This window comes from Convolutriloba macropyga, chromosome 15, assembly GCF_964194025.1.
Source record: "Convolutriloba macropyga chromosome 15, txConMacr16.3, whole genome shotgun sequence".
Classification (NCBI taxonomy): domain Eukaryota; kingdom Metazoa; phylum Xenacoelomorpha; order Acoela; family Convolutidae; genus Convolutriloba; species Convolutriloba macropyga.
In genome coordinates, this window is record NC_134482.1 from 44685061 (window position 1) to 44710326 (window position 25266).

The 25266-nt window shown below is 38.0% G+C and overlaps 1 protein-coding gene across 1 annotated transcript in view; it reads left to right on the forward strand.

Moving 5' to 3' along the window:
• Positions 1-9306: 9306 nt before the first annotated feature.
• The window catches only part of LOC142354220 (uncharacterized), a 64408-nt gene continuing 48448 nt past the window's right edge, over positions 9307-25266 (forward strand). Inside the window, exon 1 of the mRNA XM_075406472.1 lies at positions 9307-9464. Within this exon, the coding sequence (XP_075262587.1) occupies positions 9461-9464 (4 nt within the window). The 5' untranslated portion in view covers positions 9307-9460. The remainder of the gene's footprint in view (positions 9465-25266) is intronic.

Sequence of the window (25266 nt, forward strand, 5' to 3'; positions counted from 1 at the left end):
AGGAAAAATAGGGCGGAACACATCCACCAAATGACGTACAGATTGAGCGAGTACTTGGCATCTCTGAAAGAGGAGGAGAGATCGCACAATCTATCCATTATTGATATGGATGATGAGACCTATTTCACGCATGATATCAAATTGGAGGAAAAGTGTCCATAAAAATTGGGATCTTTTCTTTGATACCTTCCACTACTGACCCTCAGTATGGGGACTGTTTCCTTTGAATATGATCATCCATAATTGACATTTTAACACCTTTTTGAAATTGTAAGAGTCATTTCTTTTATTGCGCCTTTTATCTGAGAGGGCATCTATTGCATTGAGCCCTCCGTGATTATATCATAATAGGGCCGATAATTTCGTGGAACGGTGGGCGGGGGGGGGGGGGGGGAGGAGAGGGGTGACTACTCGAATATGGAAAAACCCGTAAAATGTAAGTTTTGTTCTCACCTCTTATTAGGCTATATAAACCATCCTAATGGGCATAAAGTGCGCTTTATTTAATATTGAGTGTGAAGGGGGGGGGGGGGGGGGGGGGTGCAGAAACGTTATTCTGATCTAATTACCAATTATAAAACATGACAAATATACACACGACAGGTTCTCTTAATAGAGCACGTTAAGCTTTGGGTTTGAAAATAACATCAGCCCAAGAAGCTTGAGAGGGGGGGGGGGGGTCAAATCAGAAAAAGATCCCGCAGCAGAACCATCAGCTCGCATTCATTAATTTGACTTTTTCCAAATCATATATGCATTCATAACTTTATTGTGTTCTGTATAATTATATATCTTTGTCGACAATTTAATGCCATCGAGAAAGGATCGGTAATGTGCGTATGCACATGATGTCATGATGTTCCAACCCTGCTTATATATATATATATATATATATATATATATATATATATATATATATATATATATATATATATATACATATATGTATATATATATATATATATATATATATATATATATGTGTGTGTGTGTGTGTGTGTGTGTGTGTTTGTTTGTGTGTGTGTGTGTTTGTGTGTGTGCGTGTGTGTGTGTAAGTGTATTAAATTTTACAACGGAGATTAAGGGCTCCATATCCAAACACTGAACACATAACAATTGATAAATTTAACTAAACAATACGTTTTTCAGATATATTCCCAATAAAATAGCAGCTTGATAGTAAACAAAAATTATTGTTCCGACCCCACTTGTGGGGGGGGGGAGGAACTATATACTCAAATGGGTTTTTTTTTGTTCCGTGAATTTTGGCCGACCGATATATTCATCGTAGAGAAATGTGCGTGGTATCATTAAAAAGCTCGTCCAGCGTAGAATTCGAAATTAAAAAGATTTTTTTGAATTTTCTTTTTTTTCGAGGAGTTATCGAGGTTTAAAGTTTCATTGAACACTGGATATTTGGTTCACTTTTGTTCACTTTTACCGTAATTTTCCTTCGAATTAACGTTTTTTCTACGAAAAATTTAATTCAAAACTAGATTTCACGCCAAAAAGTAAATCAAATTTAGGTTTTTAATAAACAAAAGCAGATAATAAAGACTAGTTCTAGTCTTAGAGGGCAGTTTAATATATAAAAAAAATTCGAATTATGTTTGGGAGTTCGTTTTTTTAGAAAATTTTGCAATATTTTTGTTTTTTCGAGTCAACCAGAGACTACTAGACACTTTTAATATCAAATTTCCGTTAATGACAAACCTCTGTTACGATCAAATGAAGCCCAATGAACAAAAAATTTGTTTCGAAGGGATCGCTCATGTTTTTTTTTTGGACTTGTATCTCAAATTTCGTAATTTCAAATAAAAATTTGATTTATTTTTTGAGGTTTTACTAAAGTTTTATAATCCTATGGCATAAACTTGATGACTAAAGGTGCAATGAATTTGCTAATGAGGATTAAGTGAACCTATCTAATGCTGTGAGTGGACAGCTAATGGCTGTTAAGACTTTGAAAATAAATTTTCGAAAGTTTTTTAAAATTAGTAAATCATTAACTTATTTTTGTGAACTGTAAGTTCGTCTCAGTAAAAACAGGATACAACTCCTTCATACCACTGCAATATAAGTTAATCTCATTGGCGGCTTTATCAAATAATTATTGGATATACGTCTTCAATGCCACAAGATTTCAAATTTTTTTAAAAATTTTTTGGACATTTCGTTTTATTTGTTCATTTTGAAATCTTATCAAGTCATCCTAATATTGATGGCTACATCTTCTTTTAATGAAGACGTTCAAAGGACCATAGATAAAACTTTCTGAGAAAAAAATATGGTTTAAATGGCTTCAACACTTGGTTTTTGCCTGTATTTGTTGTTTTTTTTTTCATAGTCATAAGACATATTGTGATGTCTTATTGATTACCTAGGCATCATAAACATCCTTGTATTCACATCGTGGCATAGCTGAGCGTATTCATTGAATTCCTGTGAAAGCTTTTGAGTTTAATGGCTGTTAAGACTTTAAAAATATTTTTTTATTTTTTTTTGAACATAAATCAATCTTAAGCTTGTTTTCGTGGATTGTAAGTCAGTCTCGGTAATGACAGAACCGCTTTTTTTCTACATCAGCAACAATTTATCTGGTTAGCGGTTTTGTCTTCTAACTATTGGTTTTTTTGACTTCGGTGCACGAGTTTTCATAATTTTTACAATTTTTGGATTTTTTTTTAGTAATTTTGGTTCCTTTTGAAATCGTATTACATTATCCTAATATTGATAGCTCCCATTGGCTTAGTGAAGACGTTCAATGGATCGTTGAAAAAGTTTTCAGAGAAAAAGCTAATGGTTTAAATAGCTTCGACACTTTCTTCTCTCAATTTTCTGTCGAACTTTTGGATTTTGCCTGTTTTTGTTGTTGTTTTCATAGTCAATGACTTGTTGTAATGTCTTATTTATAAATTTTGAATGACAAACATCCTATTCGTCACATCATCAAGGCATAATTTAGCGTAATAAATGCCTTCCGTTGAAAGCTGTAGAATTTTTTGACATTGATACTATGGGTTTTCTCAAAAATTTCGAGGTTTTGATGTATTTTTCTTTGTCATACGACTTATTGTGATGAGTTATTGATGTCACATGAATGAAACCTATGATTGCTGTTTCATCGAGGCAGAACTTAGTGTGTTTAATTAACTTAAAATGTAGCATTTTTTTAAAATTCAAACATCTATTTTGTTATCTCTTCATTTGGTTGACAATTAAGTCAAAAATGTAGATGAGCTCGGGTCGGAACATCATGTGCGAATGCACATTAACGAGCCGCCTTGTTAAGATAACCTTTTGATGAGTTTTTAAAAAGAAAAGAACAAGTAGTTTTGATAATTTTATGTCTCATCTTGATGAAAAGGTCTTCAGCCATGGCGATAAGGTAAAACAATATCCAATTTCATTTAAGTGCTAACTGACAAAACTTTGTATATAAAAACTGTGTGTACTTAAAAAATCAATCAAAGCTAAATTATAAATGAAAAGCGTTCAGTTCCTGAAAAAAATATTACGGATAGCTGAATTAGATGAAATAATTTGATTAAATGAATAAACAAAGCAAATATTCATTTTTCTCCAAGAAACCAAATGTTAAAAGATTTAAATTTTCCCTTGAAACAAAAACTGCAGAAGTTGCTACGTGCTATGAAATGTAAGAAATACGGCGTTAATAAATTATTCGTCAACCAATTAGTCGTTTCAAAGAGAAAAGTTATATGCAAAGAGTTTGATTGTGAATGCTTAAAATAGATTGTCATTTTTTTATAGTTGCGTTTTGAGAACAAAGACAGAAATGACGACACTTCTCCTTTTATTAATCCGGTCACTGCTAGCAACAATTTTTAACAGCTGCTTGACAATTTATGTGTGGTGGCAGTTAATGAGGAAAAAGTTTTTTCATTTTTGAAACCTTCTAGTTTAATTGTAAACAGGTAATGCAATTGAGACTACCACTTGCATATCTTAAATGTGACCCATAGATGTCCGATGAAAATAGAAAAGCAACCAATCAACAAAAACCTCATAATTTTCGGGTTCAACAATTAAATTGGAGTCATTTTTTGACAAGAACCTCGTTTCCCTTATAATTCACAAATGCCAATTCCGGTTTTTAAACAAAATGCTCGAACTTTTCTCCTTAATCTGAAAAAATTGATAGTAAATCCACTTTCGATCAACCGCGTATAGATGTTGCATTTTTTACTGCCAGAAAAAAATCCCAGAAAAACATTTTTTTCGCATAGCAATCAGGTTTAAAAAACGTAAAAGAGGAGATTGTAGCGCGCATGCAAATTAAATGCGGAATAAAATAAGAGCGACGAACATGACCATTTATGTATGTATGCTTGTTGAAAAGCTCGTAATTAGGACAATCTATTTAGGATTTTTACAACTTAACCAAATTGAACAAATTTAGTCTTTGTTGAAATTAAACAAATGGACCCCGCGAAGTCTTATCAAAACAAATGTTAGCATAGTTCCAAACCGGATGAGTTAAATAAAGATTGATTGATTTTGAATATGTGCACGGGTGCCAGCTTAGTTTGATTAGACAAATCGGAGACAAAATTAAGTTGAGTTGTACGAATAAAAAAAGTGATAAATAGTAATCTGAATATGGCCAGGACAAGAATACAAAGATGATAATAAAAAATATGAAGTTTTCCCCCTACAGGGGCCGTCAGGATCGGATTACATCACCACGACCCCGCACCACCTCAATCTTCCCCTGCGTCACTGTTTGAGCCCCCGACGCCTTCGAATGTTCCCGAAACGGCTTGACAGAAAAAGCAACAAAAAAGGCAAAAAGGCAAAAGAAACAAAAGGGGCAAAAAGCAAGGAAGTCAAAGGAAATTATTCAGAGATTGGCGGGAACGGGAGGTATTGACCTAGAGAAATTGGACCGAAAGGACCCTGACATGGCATCTGCGGTTCGGAAAATGCTAGAGCTGGAGGAAATACATGAAGGAGAGTTAGAATATGAAGGGGAAACTGATACTAAATAAACAGATTGTTTATAAGTATTTTATGATCTAACTTTCTGGTTGTTGTTTCTTTTCACAGTGGTATACTATCAAGCAATGCGGTGTCCCCTCCACTAACTTGAATTTAAGAAATATGCTGCCTCGAATTGATCCTTTGTGAGTCCCAGTTAGGCTAAGATAGTACGGTTGTTCGTCGTAGCCAGAGTCATAATATACATAAATATTAATACGGAAGCGTCGAGCAAATAATCTCAGGTCTGTTGTATTGATAAATTCGACGTCCTCCATCCCAAAATTACTTTGCCGAGTCTGTCGTAGATGTGCTTATCGGACCCAGTGTGTAGTTTTACGAACAGTTTTTCGAATTCATCCGCCTGCGTGCGGTTTCCCGTAATATTGGTCGACAGACAGGCACTAACACAATTGTATTTAGGATGAGTAACGTCTAATGCAATAGGTTCGTATTGTAAGGTGTCAAATTCAGGGCAGCTGAAAATAATGGGGCTTTCTAATATATGCAGTTATTAATCGGAAATGGATTTTCTTACCTTTTAAACAATTCAAAACAGCATCTTCTCTTCTTCTCTAGTCGGATCTCGCAACATACCCGGTCGAGGGTTTCTGGGAGGATAAAATTCATTGGTCCCATAGTGTGGCGGTAGATTACATTATCATTACAAGTAGAACAATCACGAATAACCGTTTTGCACCATGTCTGAAGATGCTTAACCATAAATTTTCGTCGAACTAAAGGCCTTAATTTGTCTCTGGACAGGTGATTATGGGATCGATGTATCTCGGATATCTTCGCACGAGCATTTGAACAACGAAGTACCTGAATTTCGGAACCAATGAAGTATAAATGACCATTTTTTGTGTAAAACTTTCCGCTTCGGCGGCGAATACCACTTTTTTCGACCCAATGACAATTCCTGTGGTAAACCCCTGAACGCAAGTACAGGACAATCTCGAAGTATGTACGACTGTCCATTTCGATAGAGTATAAATTCAAGACTTTGTAGTAAGGACGATAATCTGAGGACTGACGTTTATTTGCGAGAATGTTTGTTTAAAGCAAATAAAATGTTCACCTATTCACTTTATGAAAATACCACCTAGCAGATCCAAACCGCAGCCCCTTCGAGAGTTATATTCAGCGGACGTTTACCAAATTTTAATGCCAGGTACACCAAATTGTCCTCTCAGGCTGTTATACCTTTTGGGCCAATCCAAACACCCAACGTCGAGCTATTAACACCGGAAGTAGGGTGATTTTGAGATTTTCGTTATTTTGGATATAAAAATGACTGTTTGAGTTTGATTTAAGGGTAATTCAGGGTAGCAATGGGTATTAAGTCCAGAGTAAAGAATCAAATGATCATGGGAAGGGTTTAGGAAGTTGTGGGAGAAATTTATTAGCGTTTTGAAATAAGAATAGGCATTTTTCACTAAAAAAGTTGTTATTGAAACGGAATTAGCAATTTCTTGAAATGCTGAACCCGGATTGACCTGAAAATTGGGGATAGACTACTTTGGGTACGAGGAATCCGATTTCGATATCAGATTTGACCACAGATGAATCCGCGCGGGACTAGCGCATGCCGGTGCTGCGGGACGTAAAATTTGAATTGCTCGCGGAGTATTGGTATTAGCCTTATGATTCTTGGAGGTTTAATGTAACTTTGCTAGGGCTTTGTATTGGTGCTGTTTTTAATTTCCGGGTGCGACCGGAAGTCGGTGCTTCGGGATAACCCGAGTGCCGAAAACCGGAAATTGGCCTTTTTGAGCGATCGAATGACTTTGAAATGGTAATAATATGATAACCTGAGACAGTTAGTGACAAAAAATACCAACCCCGGTCACGAGCTGCGACTTTTCGGGTTTTGGCATCCGAAACTCTTTATAAATTTTCATAATCTAAACGACTCGAAACCGCTGATCCGTTGGTCAAGAAACTTGGCAGGCAGGTTGGTGGCACCCTATATTTACTGTGAATTTTTACCAGGACACGTTTTGAGCACTACTTCGCGAGTCATTAGGTTTGGAATTTTGTGGTCATCCAGAAGGTCGATGAAAAGTGTGCGCGGTCATTGCTCATGTTCTAGTGGGAGTTAGGTCATAAAATTGTGTAGGTAGGTGCATTCATGAGAGAAGTCTCCGTGACAACAGTTAGTTTATCAACTTGACCCCTCATTTTTGAGGGGTCACTTTTGGATGACCCCTAGAGCTCAAGTTGTGGGCTTTAAGGAATGTTAGACTTTTTGGCAGCTTTTAACTGGGGAATGGCATGAAATGTTAAGAAAACTCAGAATAACAATTTCTCTAAGCTTTGGGTTGGAGTTTAGTTATTTATTCATCAAATGAGTTTTGACAGGGATTGATTGCCTCTAGTTAATTTGATAGCGGAAATAGAAGAATAAGAACTTCTCAGAGCAACGTTCAATGTTTACTAAGCAAACACTGATTGATATGTGAAGTGCATATTTCAGATAAAACGGAGTGGGTTTGTTTACATAAGAGTCCGAAGGTCGTGTATTTAAGATGAGGAGACAGTTGAACAATGGTTGGTAGCAATTGAATGACAGATCATAATTTGATATTTGTTTGTGTGCATAGCAAACAAAGCCCTCCTACAGAATGTGACAATTTCAAGTGTAAGTTGCAATGTTTACTTAAGAGGTTAAATTTTTTTGTTAAGAGCGTACTGGTTGAGTATAAATTGAAGTGACACAGAGAAATCTGAGCAGAGGTTGGAGAACTTTGGAAGAACTTCAATTCTGATCACGAGAGAGATTTTTGCACAAGAGAGAGAAATTAGTTGGTTTAGTGGGACTAAACTTTACAAAATAGTGTGAAAAGCACAGAAGAGATTGAGAGTGAGACTGAACTCTGGAATTTTGTAATTGCAATACCAGTCGGGATACTGTGAGCGCTTTTGATTTAGTTCATTTGGGAAGTGAACCACGGATACTCTTATTATTATTATTTTATTTACCATTGTAAATTGTTCTAAGTTTGTACTTTCCATTGATGTGCAAGTAATATTCATACTTTTATTAACCATATCACTAGAATTGATGAAACGAGCCCCATTGTGAATTAACTTATGTCAAGGCAATCTAATTTGCAACAGCATACAAGAGTGGAAAAGGGGAAATTGCAGAGTAACGAAGTAACGCTTGCTTCACCAATTCAAAACTTTTGGTTTATTTTATTTGATCGATCGTCTGGGCGACAGAGTCCCCTGACTGTTGAGCCTAGCTAGAAACTCAGAAGACAACAGAGATAAATCCGAGTTAACAGTCTCCCCTATTTTATCTACTTTATCTAAAGATTTTTCTGAATCTGCTAACTGGTAAAGCAAGTTCATATAACATCAAAAGACCACAGAGTACAAAATTATCTGTAAAACAAAAAGTGTTTTTGCAGATTTTGAAAAAATTAAAACCTCAAAAAAACATTTTGCTTTTTGTCTATGAGAAAATTTAAAAGTTCTGACGTTTATTTTTTTATTAATCAAGACCAAGTATTTTTCACAACGTTTATTTGAAAATTTACAAAAACTTACCGCGAATAAAAGCTATATGGAAAAATCTGAAAGAAATATCGGTTTCACTGCAAAAAAGGCAAGAAACGTGATAAAAAACGTCAAGTCTCTTTTTTCAATTGAAAACTCACAATTGAAAGGGTTTTTAAATCGACTGATTCAATTTTTGTAGGGCATCCACTTTCGGATCTCACCATAAAAATTGATCGGCCAAAAATAAGAAGCCAGGGTAGCATAAAGTTCCTATACCTCGAATAAATTTCAAGGGTTGGAACAATAACCCCCAAGTAAATTTGAGGGTTGCAACAATTATTTAGTCACAATTAGTGTACAAAAATGGATAAATTATGTATTAGACTGCTTTGTAAGCTTTCAAATTTACCACCAATGAAAAACGTTCGCTATTTGCTCAAAAAGTCAATTTAATTGCAAAACAGCCTCAGCATAAGAAGCAGTTTTTGTATATTTTTAGCTTTGCTGCTCCTTTTTGAGTTAGTGTATTATATAATTAATTACCTGTAAAAACAAGTAACAGACAAGATGGAACCATGTCATGTTTTCCCAAATTTGATTTAGTTGTCGCCCCCGGTTTATCATTAGTTTTGTTAATTAAAGAAAAAATCAAAAAACTTTTACTTAAGATATCCTGTTTCCGTTCGTTATGATATTGACATTTTCTAGATTTCTTCCCACTCTATTCAAGGAACGAAAGTCAGAATTAAAACGGATTTTGCTTTAATGAATATCAGTTTTATTCTGCACCACAAATAAAAATACTGATTAAAACCAAAACTTTCTCTTATTTTTGGTTTTTATTTCAAAGGCAGTGAAAGACTGAAAACCAATTATTTTTGGCCTAGTTCTCTTTTACTTTTCTAACTATTTTCGAAAGCACAATTAATTTGGGGGATAATCTCGTAAAATGTGTAAGTATTTCAAAGTTTTACTTCACTAAAATTATTTTCGAATAAACCGAATCGAAAAAAAAACTGATTTTGTCAAAAAAAAATGCCGGTTGAACTCTTATTAAGGAATATTTGAGTATTGGTTCAAAAATTTGCTGACTCTTTTTTCGTTTCTTAAATGGGAACTAAATTGGTCCTAAGACGTCAGATATACTTTTATGCCAATTGTCAAATGAAAAGTTGGTAAACGTGCTTTGAATAACCGACCTATGATTTGAGGTTGGAGGAATTATTTGGCATATGACAGCTTGGAACGTTATTGGCGCCCGGGTTTAGGTGTCTAAATTTGACTCAGCAATTTTTGTCTGGGGGTGCGGGGGAGGGGCGGGTGTACACTTGAAAGTACATTAGTTATCCTCGTTTTATTGTCATTTAGCACACTGACATCTATCGCGTGATATATGCTCAATACTTTTTGTTGACCAACTTGCTTATAAGATCGATTTGACAATAGTAAATTCACAAACTTTGGTTTCAGCGGTAAATTAGCATGGAAACATATGGGCTAAAGTTAGAAATCAAATCATGCAAAAGTCAAATTAAGAAACTTGCGAAATATTGAAGCTTCAACACTCCGCGAGGAGAGGAGGGCGCGTAAAACAGTAGACAAAGCTTCGGATTTAGGTTGTTCGTTGCAGAGAAGATTTAAACGTCAAGTAGTAACCCCACGTATCAAAAGTCGGTAAAAATAATTTCTTTTGACATTAATTTTCCTTAAAAAAAATTGACGTTCTCTGAAAATCTGCAAAGTCCAACAGACCCAACCAAGTTTAGGATAAAAGAAACTCAGACCATACCTTCACTAATATCACAACAAAATAAAAGCACACTCGGGTCCGAGATAAATTTTGCTCTTTTAACATATCACCATAACAAAGGAATTTTCTTTCGAAAAAAGTAAAAATAATCGTTTATCAGCAAATAGGCTGACAATTAAAAGAACTCACAACCATTACGCTGCATACAGATTGGAGAATACTAAACAAAAAACGGACAACGGAAGTAGAAAGAGCAGCTTCTTTACCAACCTCAAGTAAAACTGAATACTCTTGAGCGCAACGATAAGGGGCTCTCATTGATAGTGATGTTTAAATTTGCATAGAAACTGAAACTGTTCAAAACTGCAAACTAATTAAGCACTAAGCAAGAAAAACCCGAACAAATCCAAACAGCAATTAGACCGAAACAAATGGCACCAAAAACAAATAAAAGGAAAGAGACGTTGATCCAACAAATCATGAGACGTGAAGTTGAGTGGGGCTCAGCAGTTAACTTTCTTGAGGAACAGTATCAGACCGATGACGTTGACGTTCTTCAACTCACGTATGACACACTGCTGGAACATAAGGCATGCTTGGACAAGCTATTGGATAATATCTCCGAGTTTACCCTTACAACTAACGAGAACATCACACTTGCCGAACGCTCAGGTGAACGCACAACAACATTGCTGAAATGGAAGAAAATTATGAATGGTTTGTCTAACTCAAAGATGAACACAGTTGGTGCTTCAGGAGACAATCCTATTACAAAAACAACAATGTATGCGCCTTCATCGAAATTATATCAAACAGATACACCAGGCACAAAGAAAATGTAGACCAAAATCAACGGAGGTACAACTTACGCAACAGACAAAATTCATCTAACAACTCGAGAGAATCATCATCAGATAGAAGTCTGCGCAACGCGATCTCTATATCACAGCCACAAGACTCATGCCCGACACTGACCGAAAGAAACAATACCAGTTGTTCTGTCTCAAATGAAATCGGACTCAGCATTGATAGATATCAATCACTGAATTTTCGAAATGACACCGACAATACTTCACCTGACAGTCATCGAAAAAACGGCAGAGATACAGTTGTGTCGAATAAATCCTGCAAGCGTATCATTGGAGAAACTGTAGAAAACACAGCAAACAACAGCATAAGAATTAGTAATCAACGAATAGATTGGGACAGGAACAGTTTACAACAGGGGTCTTCTCGAACATTTGTGAACAGACCTCCAATATTGAACCTAAAGATTCAAACGAAGGAAACGAACGACAGCCTGAACTTTCCAAGGGAACCCAGAGCGATCAACATAACGAGTGCATTGTAACAAATTGGCATAATCAATTTGCCGAACCATTTCAGTTTGTGAAATCCAACAAAAACAATCAGGATCCCCAAACAACATCAACAGTAAATCACTCAGCAATATTTAAAAGCTATCAGCTTCCAGATAAACAACTCAGAAATTCAAAACTGCTCATAGCACAAAAAAGGCATTAGCAATTGTCCCTCAGAGGACAGCTGTGACGACAGTGACAGTGACAGCGATGAAAAGACAAACCAACGAAACGATTCGCGTGCAAAAGTTTCCTCAAAAAACGAAGCATCCAAACTACAAATTATTGGGGGAATCAAAACTCACCAACAATCAACACAACAGGAAAGTTGCCTAACAAATTCACGAACTCTTGCTTCGAATAAACAAAAACAAACAAAGGATAGAAACATTTTCTCACCCGAGAATCCGAATCAACTTCGTTGCAATGAGAATACCATGTTAACACAGACAACCTACAGCCGTCCAACAGTATCAGCAGACACATCTGACATGGAAATACAGACAAGGTCTTGCCGCAACCAGTCTCATGCAATACACGAAATCAGAGAGAACAGTATGGAGAGATACGAAGACAGCTCCAATGTCAGACAACCCACAGGTCACTTCGAATCTGCTACACAACTACATGAAAATCACACAACCAACTCAACCAACGAACACTTTCGCAATCTGCAATTTAAACCATATCAGAGAAACCCGCAAATAAACATCAATTTGCCAAAGACACATCTGAAGACATACAACGGAGACCCCCTCAAATGGCACGAGTGGTATTGTTATTTCAAATCAACAATACATGATAACGTGTCTCTTTCGGACGCACAGAAAATCACCTATCTCCAAAACGCTCTCACAGATCGCGCAAAAGAAAGCGTTTTTGGATACTCATATAATGGAGAATTTTACCACGATGCAATAACTGAACTCAAGAGAACATTTGGAAGACCACAAAATGTTATTGCAGCATATCTTGACAAACTGGAACGCCGGCCCAAGCCTTCGACAGACAACCCAGACAGCTTCATTTCATTTGCAGCGTTTCTCAGACAATTAGTACAAACTTTTCTTCTTCACGAGTTTACGCCGGACCTGCAATCATCCGCCATTCTCAGAGTTGCCAAAGAAAAACTATCTCCTGAAATGATAATAAAGTGGAACAAAAATGTCATCCGCAAAGAACTTGTTAACCCAAATTTGATTCAATTCTAAGATTGGATAGACAAGTATGCCGAAGCGTGCGAAGATATGCCACGCACTCACAACAGAAATTCATGCTATGAGAGAACACACCAACGTGGAAAATCTGAACAAAGGATCAACGCCAGAAAGAATTGCCCGCTTTGTTCACAAAGCCACAGTTTAGGAAAATGTCAAAAATTTTTGAGTGAAAACGTGTACGACAGACATCAGGCAGTGCTACAACTGCACTTATGCCCAAATTGTCTTACTGAACACCCAAAAGGACAATGCAACAGCAAATACAGATGCCAGGTAGAAAATTGTAACGGTTTTCATCACTCAACAATACACCGTAACAATTTCAACACAACACAGCCTAGTCATCAAGGACAAAACGAATCAACATCTGAATATCAACACAATGGAGATAACTTGAACAGAAACCAGTTCAATTTCACAAACAACAGTTCTTCGTGGAACAAAAATGTGAGCAGCAGTAACCCCAACTGCAATCACCAAACTAGACAAAATGGTAACAGTGATTACAACCGGCAACGCAGCAGAAGCCAATACAACAGCAGCAACAACAACAACTACAACAACAACAGCAGCATCAACAGCAACAGCAACAATAGCACAAATGGTAACTACAGCAATGGTAACAGCTACAACAGACATAACCGGAACTTCTATTACGGGCAATCACATCGAGTGCCCAATACGCCCAAAGTTCAACAACAGCAGCCAACATCAGGAAATTTTAATCAACAATATCAGCACTCAACAGATCAAAATTCGCAAAGCTTCTCAGGCAGCAATAACCGACACCAGAACTACACTTACAGTAATAACCAGCCGAGCAGTTGGATCCGACCTCATGTTCAGCTCCAAGCAATACCGGTAACACTGTTTTCGGAGACGGTCTCCATTGAAACTTACGCTCTCCTTGACAGTGGAAGTGACAATACGCAAATTACCAAGACAATAGCAGATGCTTTAGGAATTTGTGATAGGAAATGTGTTACAATACCCGTAGCATCACTATACCAAGAACACACGATTGAAACAAAAGAACATTTTCTTGGGATTGGAGCCATCGACAGCAGTAGACCTATCATTAACTTAATAGTCTTTGCGACTTCTACCACAGACTTTCAAATGCCGACGGTGCCAATTCAGATGCTCAACAGCGTTTGTAAGGACTTCGGTCATTTAAGCGATATCAATTTTCCTCAAATCAGAGACAACAAAATAGGTATTCTGATAGGAGCCGATGCTTTCACAGCAACATTTCCACTCAAGTACACAATTGGACCACCGGGAACACCGTGTGGAGTTCTCACACAATTAGTATGGACAATAACAGGACCAGTCCCAAACAAGTATAGACAAATTACAGAGAAGAACCAATGCAATCGTAATATAACCTTGTTCAATAGGGTTAAGTCAGAAGAGACAATTTTGGACGAAGACATGCTACAATTATTTTGGAGCTGTGAAGGAACCAGAACAACAAAGGCTTTACCTAATACAGTAAACCAAGAAGACAAGAAAGCCCTACAAATTTTCGAGGATACAGTAAAACATAACGGAGAGAGGTATGAGATTGGTATACCCTGGAAACAAAACATACAATTACCTAACAATTACTTTCTAGCAAAAGCCCAATTACGATCATTGGAAAAGCGCCTCAATGAAGACAAACAGTTAGCCGACACCTACAGCAGCTTAATTCAGAACGATATTGTAAAAGGTTACGTTGAGGAGACGGACCGCGAACCTTCCCCAACATGCAGCCAATTATGGTATCTTACTCATCATCCAGTACAGAACAAACAGAAGAAAAAGATTCGTCATGTAACAAACGCAGCATCTATTTATAAAGGACAATCACTGAATAAAGCGCTTCTGACTGGACCAGATCTTCTCTGCAGTTTAGTTGGACTCCTACTACACTTTCGACAGTTTGCCATAGCAGTTACCGGAGATATAGAAGCCATGTCTTTGCAGATAGCAGTAAGGAAAGAAGATCAAGACGCATTTAGGTTTCTATTGTACAAAAACAACACCGAAACAATATACAAATACAAGCGACTCATATTTGGTGCAACCTGTTTGCCCTCTTGTGCTATCTATGTACTTCGAAAATGTGCTATCGATAATCACCACTTATCATCTGAAGCCAGTCAATTAATAACGAATAATTTTTACATGGACGACTTTTTACAGAGTTTCGAGACAACAGACGAAGCAATTGAACAGACAACATGCATCAAAGAAACACTTAAAAAAGGAGGATTCAACTTAACGAAATTTTTCAGCAACGATTCAAGTTTTCCTTTAATAGACGACAATGAAGGAGATACAGCATCAACGCAACGAGTTCTGGGACAGACGTGGGATATCAAAAACGACACCTTCATATTTAGGAAACCCAATTTAGACATCAAAATTGAACGTTTACAACAAAGAGAACTCGTGTCAATTGCAGCTTCGCTTTTCGACACCCTGGGGATGATCACGCCATTTGCGATACGAATTCGAAGCCTTCGTCAAGCAGTCATAAAACAAGGCATGAAATGGAACGAACAAGTACCAGCCGAATTTCATTTTGATTTGAAGAAATGGATTAACGAATTCAAAAGCATGCCAGATGTTACAACAAAAAGATGCCTTGTAACAGGACCAACGACCAGCCAACAACTTCATGTCTTCACAGATGCATCAAATATAGCAACTTCAGCGGTTATTTATATGATTTCTACAACTACTGAAGGGAATGTCATTGTGAACTATGTCATTGGCAAATCCCGAGTATCCCCCATAAAGCACACAAGAATACCTAAACTCGAATTAGAGGCAGCCACAATGGGAGCCCAACTAGCTAGTTTTGTAGTCACAGAAATGACATTAAACTTTTCCTCAGTTCACTTGTGGACGGATAGTACTGCAACCGGCAAAAAGTTTTCGTAGCTAACCGTGTCAACAAAACTTTCGTAGCTAACCGTGTCAACAAAATTTTGGAACATTCTAAAGCAGAGGAATGGAAACATATACCCAAAAGCTCAACCCTGCCGACTATGGTACCAGAGGTTTGAAACCATCAGAGTTTGAAGAGAAGTGGCTACAAGGACCAAAATTTCTTTTTCAAGACCCTGAAAACTGGAACTTTGATCAAACAAAATTTTTTGAACAACGACAAATTTAGTAATACCTAAATGTATGGACCCTGCCATAGAACCATCAAAATTTTCAATTTGGAAACGATTGCTCAGAAGGAAAACAACCGTGTACAAGGCAACAAACATTTTGCGGAAAAGAGATACACTAAATAGTCAGAATGAAGCCCAAAATTACCTGATAAAGATTTCACAACAAAACACTTTTAGAAAAGCAATTATTAGAATGCAAACTGGACAACAACTGGAACGAAGGGATGCAGTTCTTCAATTCAATCTATTTTTGGATGGAAATGGAGTTTTGCGTGCCAAAGGAAGGCTGAGACATGCGCCAATAACTTGTAGTCAAAAACACCCCATAATACAAGACATCAAAGACCATGTCACTCAGTTAATTGTTCAAGACGCTCACACTAACAGCTGTCAACTCATGGGAACGGAGTTTGTCAGAGCACACCTACAACAGACATTTTTAATCATTGGACTTCGAAGGTTCCTAAGAAGATTCAGCCGGACATGTTTCATATGCCGCCGATGGAGAGCTCAGAATATTACACCAATGATGTCTGATTTTCCGCACTTTCTCTTTGCTGATGCCGAAAAACAATGCCCATTCATAAATATAGGATTAGATTACTTTGGACCTTTCTACATTGAGGATAATACTCGCAAGCTTGAAAAATAGTACATCTGCATTTTCACGTGTTTAGTAACCCGTGCAGTGCACTTGGAAGTTTGCCATAGTCTAGACACCGACAGTTGTTTACTTGCAATTAGACGTTTTGTTTCAAGGAGAGGATATCCAGAGATAATAATCTCCGACAACGGAACAAATTTTACAGCATCGAAAAAGGTTATGAATTTGGATAATATCAGCATTGACAACTCCTATTTTGCTCAACAATTATCGCAGCAGAACATAGTTTGGAAAATGAATCCACCACTTGCTCCACACTTCGGAGGTATGTGGGAAAGAATAATTCAAACAGCGAAGAGAACTCTTCTCATAATCTAAGACTTCAAAGAGAGTGTACTTCAGACCTAATAAGCAGAGCAAAATTGAGAGAGCAGTCAAAACAACTCAGAGTGGGCGATTTAGTCTGGATTCTAAACGAATTTACCCCAAGAGGTATTTGGCCCCTTGGACGGATAACCAAATGTCATTATGGAGCCGACGAAATACCAAGATCATTTGACATTCACACAGCAACATGTACACTAACGCGCCCTGCAGTAAAATTGTCACGAGTCATAGATGAAGAAGAAGCGGACATCACAAGGAGCGCAGCAACAAACCCAACTTGATTTAAAACTATATTAGAATTATCACCAAATTGTTTACTTACTCATCTCCTGGAAACCAGTCATTCAACATTCAATAATATTATTAACCCTTTTCTCTCGTTGTGTGGGAGGATTGTGAATTTTGTCAAAAATTCCAATTGGCTTTTAGATGTCAAGCCACCGCGAGATAGCGAATTGCAACTCAGAACAACATCAGAAGCCAAATAGATCAAATCCGTCCATTCCAAATCAAGTAACCAGCAGCTCACAAGATTGCCTATCATACAATGCAGCTTACAATGCAAAGAGAAGATCAACAACTTCGAAAGAGATTACAAGTCACAAACTCAATATGTTTTATATTAGTTTTAAATTAGTACCAGTGTATTCAGGTCTAGCCCTAATTTTAAAGCGCGCGCTCCTCTCCTCGCGGTGTGTTGAAGCTCAAGCTTCAATATTTCGCAAGTTTCCTAATTTGACTTTTGCATGATTTGATTTCTAACTTTAGCCCATATGTTTCCATGCTAATTTACCGCTGAAACCAAAGTTTGAGAATTTACTATTGTCAAATCGATCTTATAACTAAGTTGGTTAACATGCTTATTGGCACCCGGGTTTAGGTGTCTAAATTTGATTCAGCAATTATTGTCTGGGGGTGCGGGGGAGGGGCGGGTGTACACTTGAAAGTACATTAGTTATCCTCGTTTTATTGTCATTTAGCTCACTGACATCTATCGCGTGATATATGCTCAATACTTTTCCTTAATTTGTCGATGCAATGTTTGCAACTCCTATAGTCTTTTTTCGTGGCACAATGAGAACTGTGGAAAATATCTGAGTTGGGGACTGATAAATGCGGTTATATAAAGTAGCTCACTCAAAGGTTCATTTGCTCCCCAAAAGTTTGAATTTTTCAACCTCCAAACTTAAGAGATCATCTCAACTTTTCAGTAAACCAATTTACAAAACCATTTATCGGTTTTACTGCGAGATATCATCATCGAACCCCCCCAATCATCAATAACCTCCTTCATGAGCAAGTGTTAAGCCAGCATTTATTTGACGAATCAACGAATAGTATTGAACAAATATCACCCCATTGATGCCAGCAGGCCAAATGATTCTAAAAGTAGGATCAGTAAGTAATTTGCTTTCGAGCATAGCGTTCCAAGCCTTCATATACCAAACTGGTTATCCATATTAACTCTGATAAAACAGAAAGAAGTTCGGTAAGCTATTCGAATTTGTTTTTCGAGTAAAGCAACGAATTAGCATTAAACGTAAGTTCCAAAAGGTATAGAGTAACAAGTGATCTAAGTCGGCAAGATTTTCTTCAGATGCTCTTTTACTGGTTTTTGTTCTGATCTTATTGACGTCAGAATCGGTTCATAATCGGTCAACAGTCGTCTAGATAACGTTATGATATTAAGCCAAAAACCACCTTAATCGGTACAAATTGTGGTTATACTTACCTAAAATTAGGTTAAACGAGCTTTTTATGAGTTTTCTGCGTATAATAGAGCGTACTTTATTGTTATTTGGAACGGCGTTTTCGTTATTTAAAAATACTCGATTCTGATTGGTTAAAACAGGTTCTTTTACCTTGTAACATACACCGGCCCGTAAAATCCACTGGTACAAGTTTTACAAGCGGACGGATGAGCGAACTGGTCGACAAAGGTAAGACGGCGAAGCTATCAGAGCCGTAACAGCAGTCGACTGCGCACGGGCGGAGCGCTCACGATAGTCAAATTCTTTATTGCCGACAAGAGACGGCATAGCGCTAAAGTACCCTCCTAAAAGGAAGTGATTGGGCATTAAAGAGTTTAAATGGCACGGATCAGTGCTTACGGGTGTTAGAGGACGCGAATTCAGATTATGCTCTACGAGACAAAAGGTAGTGTGGAACACCTCATCATTGAGGCGGCGAGTGCCAAGAATAATATAGAACACCCGCTTGATACTGCGTACCAACTTCTCCCAGATACCACCCTCATGTGGTGCTCTGGGAGGCTTGAACCTCCACTTTATACCTTTGTGAGCAAGCTGAGCTGTAATGTGGACAATGTATCATTTTTCGACACTTTCTCGGATCTCTCTCTGTGCTCCAAAATATTGAACTTGTTCAACCAAATCGCAGCAAGTGTACCCCAACGTGACACAAACCCTCTCAACTCCCATAACACGACCACTGGTATCCATGGATGTAATTATCTTAACATGGACAGTGCGAGTGGTGAGACAAGTGAACAGGAGTTCCTATATTTTCAGTAGTACGGCAGACAGTTACATGAAACAGCCCAAAGAAGTCAACACTAGTGTTGGTGAAGGGAGGAGACTGGTAAGCAAGTCTCCCCTTAGGTAAGTCAGACATGACTGGTTGCATAGTTAAAGCTTCAAAATCTCTGCACATCAGGCAGTCAGTGTGCTTCGATGGAGCGCAATGATGGTCTTAGTTGTAGTTGGAGTACTGAGTAGTGTTCCTGTAAATTTGATCATAGGTTTTCAACGCTCGGATGGTAATGCGTTACATGGGTGTATCCAAGGAGAAACCTTAAAAAAGGGTGATGTGCATCTAAGAAGATGGGATGTTTTACGTTAAAACCAACTTCCATTAACCACTTGATGCGCCCGTAGGAACAGATTAATCCATTTGAACTAAAGAACGGCGAGTTTGAACCAATTCGATTACTCCGTTTAACGAATTTTTGTTCAAAAAGATTTTTTCGTTTAGTTTCAGAGGACTCCCCTGGAACCGGGTACTGGAGGATATGCTTGCCTTTGTCAGGCGCAGTAGGGCTAGTAAAACTATCATCGAGGTTAGAGTAGCCGAAAGTGTTTAGTAAAAGTCGGAAAACGTATGCGGCAGCGCGCAAAAGTTTTTGACATGAACGACAATTATCAAAAGGGAAAATGACAGAACGGTTGGGAGTTCTCTGATGTTGACATATGTAGCCAAATAAACAGTAATTTCAATAGTAACTGTTTTGTTGACGCTGATGTTATTGATAGCATCTCAGTTCGGAACGGACGGGAAACGTGAATTAGGTAGGAATTGTGAACTTTTGACCCTATTTCGTTGTTACAAAACTTCAGAGCAAATTCCACGCGTATCTGCGTCAACATGATTATCTTTAGTTGAGGCGTGGTTCCATTGGTCAACGCTGGTTTACTCCAAAAATTTGCAAACGTGGTTTGCCACAACGATTGGATGCTTTTCATTAGAGTTAATCCATTGAAGAACGTTAGTGCTGTCAGTCTACATGAATATTTGGTTAACAGCTGCAGTGAGTGCCTGAACAGATTTCTTTTTAAGCCAAGAGTTAAGTAGACCTGCTGGCAATTCGCACAACTGGAGGTACCAACTGGAGGTACCTCTGGAGGTACCCCTACTCACAACTAGAGTATCATTGTTGTGATCCCATTTCAACCCGAGCACATGCGAAGAATCCTCCTGAGATGCGACATCATGGGCGACAATGCTGGTATTCCTGATGTATTCCGGATGGCGACTGCATATCAATCAAAGGAGTTGAACTTTAACGGACTTGCGTTAGGACATTAGTTGTTGACGGTTCAATATCTGTCTGCAGACTTTGCTGCAATCTGCTCACCACAACAGCGCCTTGATTTGCTATACTTTGTTTGTGTCATGAGAAACATCACAAATTCATATTTGGCACAACTTGTTGGCTAAGATGGAGATTTGGTATCTTGCGGACAGGAGTAGGTACGGAGCATACAATTTTGCGTACCCTATTAGTATTGTTGTTTTGAAAACTGTTTTGGACGGGAGGAGGCTGATTAATCAAAGGGCGTGTTGAACAGGAGCAGTGAGGTTTGGAGTAAAGACGGGATTTGAGTGGGGAAGAGCCTGACTAATTATGGGTTCCACCTTGTGCTGCTCTGTGTTCGTAGTTGGAAGAGTCCTGGGCGAAAAGGAATATATATTTATTGCTCGGGCTGCAACTGTTGTTGTCGGAAAAAAATAGTGGCGTTAGGGGTTCCTGGAACAAAGTTAAAATGTTGTTGGTCGGATATACGTTCTGTCGATCTGTTTTCAGGCAGGCTTGATGTTTCAGGTCTCCTGGCTTGTAAATTTTAAACAGTGTTTGCAAGTCTCCTGGCTTGTTATGCGTGCTGAGGGAGATGGAAGAAGTTACATTGTTCTAACTGAGTTGCGAGTGAAGGTTGTAAACTGGGATGTTCCATTGGGAGCCACGAATTACTTGAGGCCTGTACAGGAGGCGGGTGACTATGTGCGGTTCCTGCTAATTAATGCTTGGAAGCGCTGCCCCTTATTAGCCTGTTTGATCTATTTCCACCTGTAAACGCGCGAGATCATCAAGTTATTTCAATGTTTTGTTGCTAAACATGTAATTGCCTCAACAATTTTTTAGAAAGGAGTGCCCTGAGACGGCACTGTTCTGATCTTTAGTTGGTTTGTCATCGTTCTGGCCAGGGCATTCTGGAGGGTCATATAAAGCATCTTGTTCACCAATTTCTCTCTTCGTTAAAATCTAAGGCAAGTGAGGTGTTGACCCAGACCTTTGCAGCTTTTTCAATTTTTCCCGAATTTCTCGTACTCACGGCGGTTTCTGTCTGACTACATTCAAGAACAACATTCAGTAATTAAAACTCGTGTAGATCGCTCTCTGTTGCTTTCCTACAATTCATACAGTTTGATCTGCTTTTTCTGTTTAGAGAAGCGAATGGCTGCTTCACTCTGTTTTTCAATCTACTCGCGCTTCTTTTCGACAATTACGTAACAATAATTACGTTGACTAGGTTTTTTTGACAAAGCCACCAATGAGGAAATTCTAGAACGACTGGAATACCTCGGTTCCTGAATTTCATTTAATTTTTCGTCAGCAGAGTTGAGGTAATTTCGTGCTGAAGCGGAGATCTTGTCGTTTTTAGATGCCATTGCCTCAGGGTAAGACCCTAATAAAGAAACAAATACGCTTGGATCTTCCGTTTCTCCAGCAAACGCAATTAAGTCCTGGCTTTTGGCTATAATACTCAAAACAAAAGGCTTCGTTGCACTTGATTGCTGATCGTTCAACTTTCAGTCGCCTACTTTAACTTTTTATATATTGACGGGATCTTCAGTTATAGCATGGAGCTCAGCTTCACGCTTTGATTTAGCGGAGTAAAACTTTTTAAGTTTTTACTCAAACATCACAATGTTATTGATGTCAGTACTAGTTTTTGACGACAAGGTTTTGAAGTCAAGACTATTGGACATCACCATATTATTAGTTCTACAAATAAACCAAACTAACACTGCACACAGTTATCTGTTACATGCACACTCCAAACCGACCAAAATCCACTCCAACTAAATGCAAAAAGCACCAAACACAGCACACTGTTGACGGTCTGAAAACCACATTGCGCAAAAAGCGGACAAAATTACGGTGCGCACAAAGTGCCCGACCAAATTAGAAGAAGAGCGATGAACGCAATGAACGGGAGAAGGAAAGACGGATATTCGAGCGAGCAACGCGCAACGCAACGGAGTCGTGAAGCATGAGAAGTCGAGCCAGAAACGCGCAATGCAACGGAAAAGCGGAGGACAGGCGAAAAAGCCCGCGGAGGACCGCAGGAAAAGCCAGTGACGCATCAAAAACAGGACGGACCAGAAAGAAAGGGGGAAACAGGCAAGCAACGAGCAGGGAGGCGGGGAAGAATTATGCTATCGGACCACAGCAGCAGACTCAACGAAAAAAATTAGCCATAACTGCAGATCAAACTATGTCACACTCTACCATGAGTAGGGAAGCTTTGGCAAGACAAACTGGCACAAGTCATTATGGCGCTTAACATGACAATAACAAACCAATTTGCGGCAACGCAGTAATATGTTTAAAATAAAAGTTACAAGATCAGAAAACTCTCTAGCCGTAAATCCAGAACAAAGTTCAGTCACACGCAAGCAATACCAGACCAAAAGCAATCTCAACCAAACAATTCAGCCGTAACTAGAGCACAAACTTGTGTCACACCCCAGAACGCAACTGGATCAGAGCCACAACTAAAAACCATAGAGATATAAAGGAACGTTTATTAGCAAAAATTAATAAATAGCAGGAGCGCCCGTAAATATTTAAAGCTGAAAAAGTCAAGAGACGATCCAGCCGTAACTCCTGATTCAACTAAGTTTTACCCTAGAAGGCAAAAAAATCGAAACAACCAGCTAGCAAGCTAGCATAATCAACATACTGCAAGAAAAGCAAAAACAAATGACGTCACATACTAGAACAAAAGTGTAAACGAGGTGGAGAACAACACTGAAAGCAAAAAATAAACAATTGGATTCGAAACAAAACTTTGAGAGAATGATTTTAATGAAAAAAATAACAGAAATTGAGAATGGCAAATTGAAGGGACGGTATGGTATGAGAAACCAGCAACGTGAAAAATTTTCAATGAAGCTATTTCGATTATTTTGTAGATGGGGGGTTATGAGGTTTGTCACAATCTTTTTTTCTGCTTTTTCTTAGTTTCACTGAATTGACAAATCTTCTTTTGTGAAAATTGGATTTTGACAAGATTGTCAATTTTATACATTTTTATCTTGTTTTCCCGAATTTTTGGTAATAAAAACTGGCGAAACTCCAGTAACTTCAGTCACACCTCAGCAAAAGGGAGAGAAGCTAACAAGACAACCTAGCATAAGTCATTTGGAGGCCTAATATGACAGTACCAAACTAATTTACGCAACGCAGTAGAATTTTAAGAAATGAAAAGGTCAAAAAACGTACTAGCCGTAAATCCAGAACAAATTTATGTTTGCCAAATTATTACTCTCATCCACTTTTTCCAAATTTTGGTCAGTATCGTTGCTCATTTCTAATTAAGGAACGGTTTTACAGTAAACTGGGTTGTTTAATGCACAAAATTTCGGTTTATTAGTTTTCGGTATTGATTTTCTGAATTTTTTGAATGGCATCAAAAATGATCAAAAATTTTCAATATTGAACATTATAGCATAATCTGCTCCTATTTGTTTCTAGATCAGAAGTTAATTTTTGTTTTTCAAGCCTATTTGATCTATTTCATTTTTTTGACGATTCTATCAAATTTTCCAAAATCGATGTTTCTTCGTCTAAAAAATTATGTGTGTTGGGTGTTAATGGTGACCTTTTAAGGAAATTTCTTCAAGCAATCGTTTGATTCTACTACTCCTTAAAATATTAAAAATTTCAGGGATCCGGTTTCTTGCCGTCTGAATTAACCTTAAAATATTTTATAGCAGAAATATTAATATAAGGTTTGAGTTCTGTCTAGCCAGTCAATACTCTTTTTGGCCAGTCAATACTCTCTCTCTCTCGCTCTCTCTCTCTCTCTCTCTCTCTCTCTCTCTCTCTCTCTCTCTCTCTCTCTCTCTCTCTCTCTCTCTCTCTCTCTCTCTCTCTCTCTCTCTCTAGAGGGGCTCTCTTCCTGTGTTGATTTTTTCAAGATTCATGAGGTGCCTGTCAATCTCGTATTTGTCAGCGCGGGAACTGATCTCTTCTATCTCCAGTATCAGCCTATCAGTATAACTCTTGCTGTATAGCTGGCTATCAAGCCCAGGTAGCCTTCGAAGAGCTTCAGATACTTGCGATGACAGATCGTATTAGGTAGTTCTGAAATTGCAATTCTGGTGACCCGAATCCATACCGACCACCTTGTTGCAATTAGTGCACCACGTTTGACAAAAAAGTCATCGGTGTCTGTCGCACGGAGGGCAGTTCACGTCCAAATTGTTTTCAGGACACTCGGGTACCATAACAAACTTTATCAACAATCTATTTATTCCACGAAAGATGGCTCAGTAAGGAGCGGCTTCAATGTTAACTCTGATAAAACAGAAGTTCGGAAAGCTATTTGAATTCGTATTTCGAGTGAAGCGACGTATTAGAGCTACAAGTGATCTTAGACGTCAAGCTTTTCTTTCGATGTTTTTTACCGGTTTTTGTCTGATGTTATTGACGTCAAAATCGTTCATAATCGAT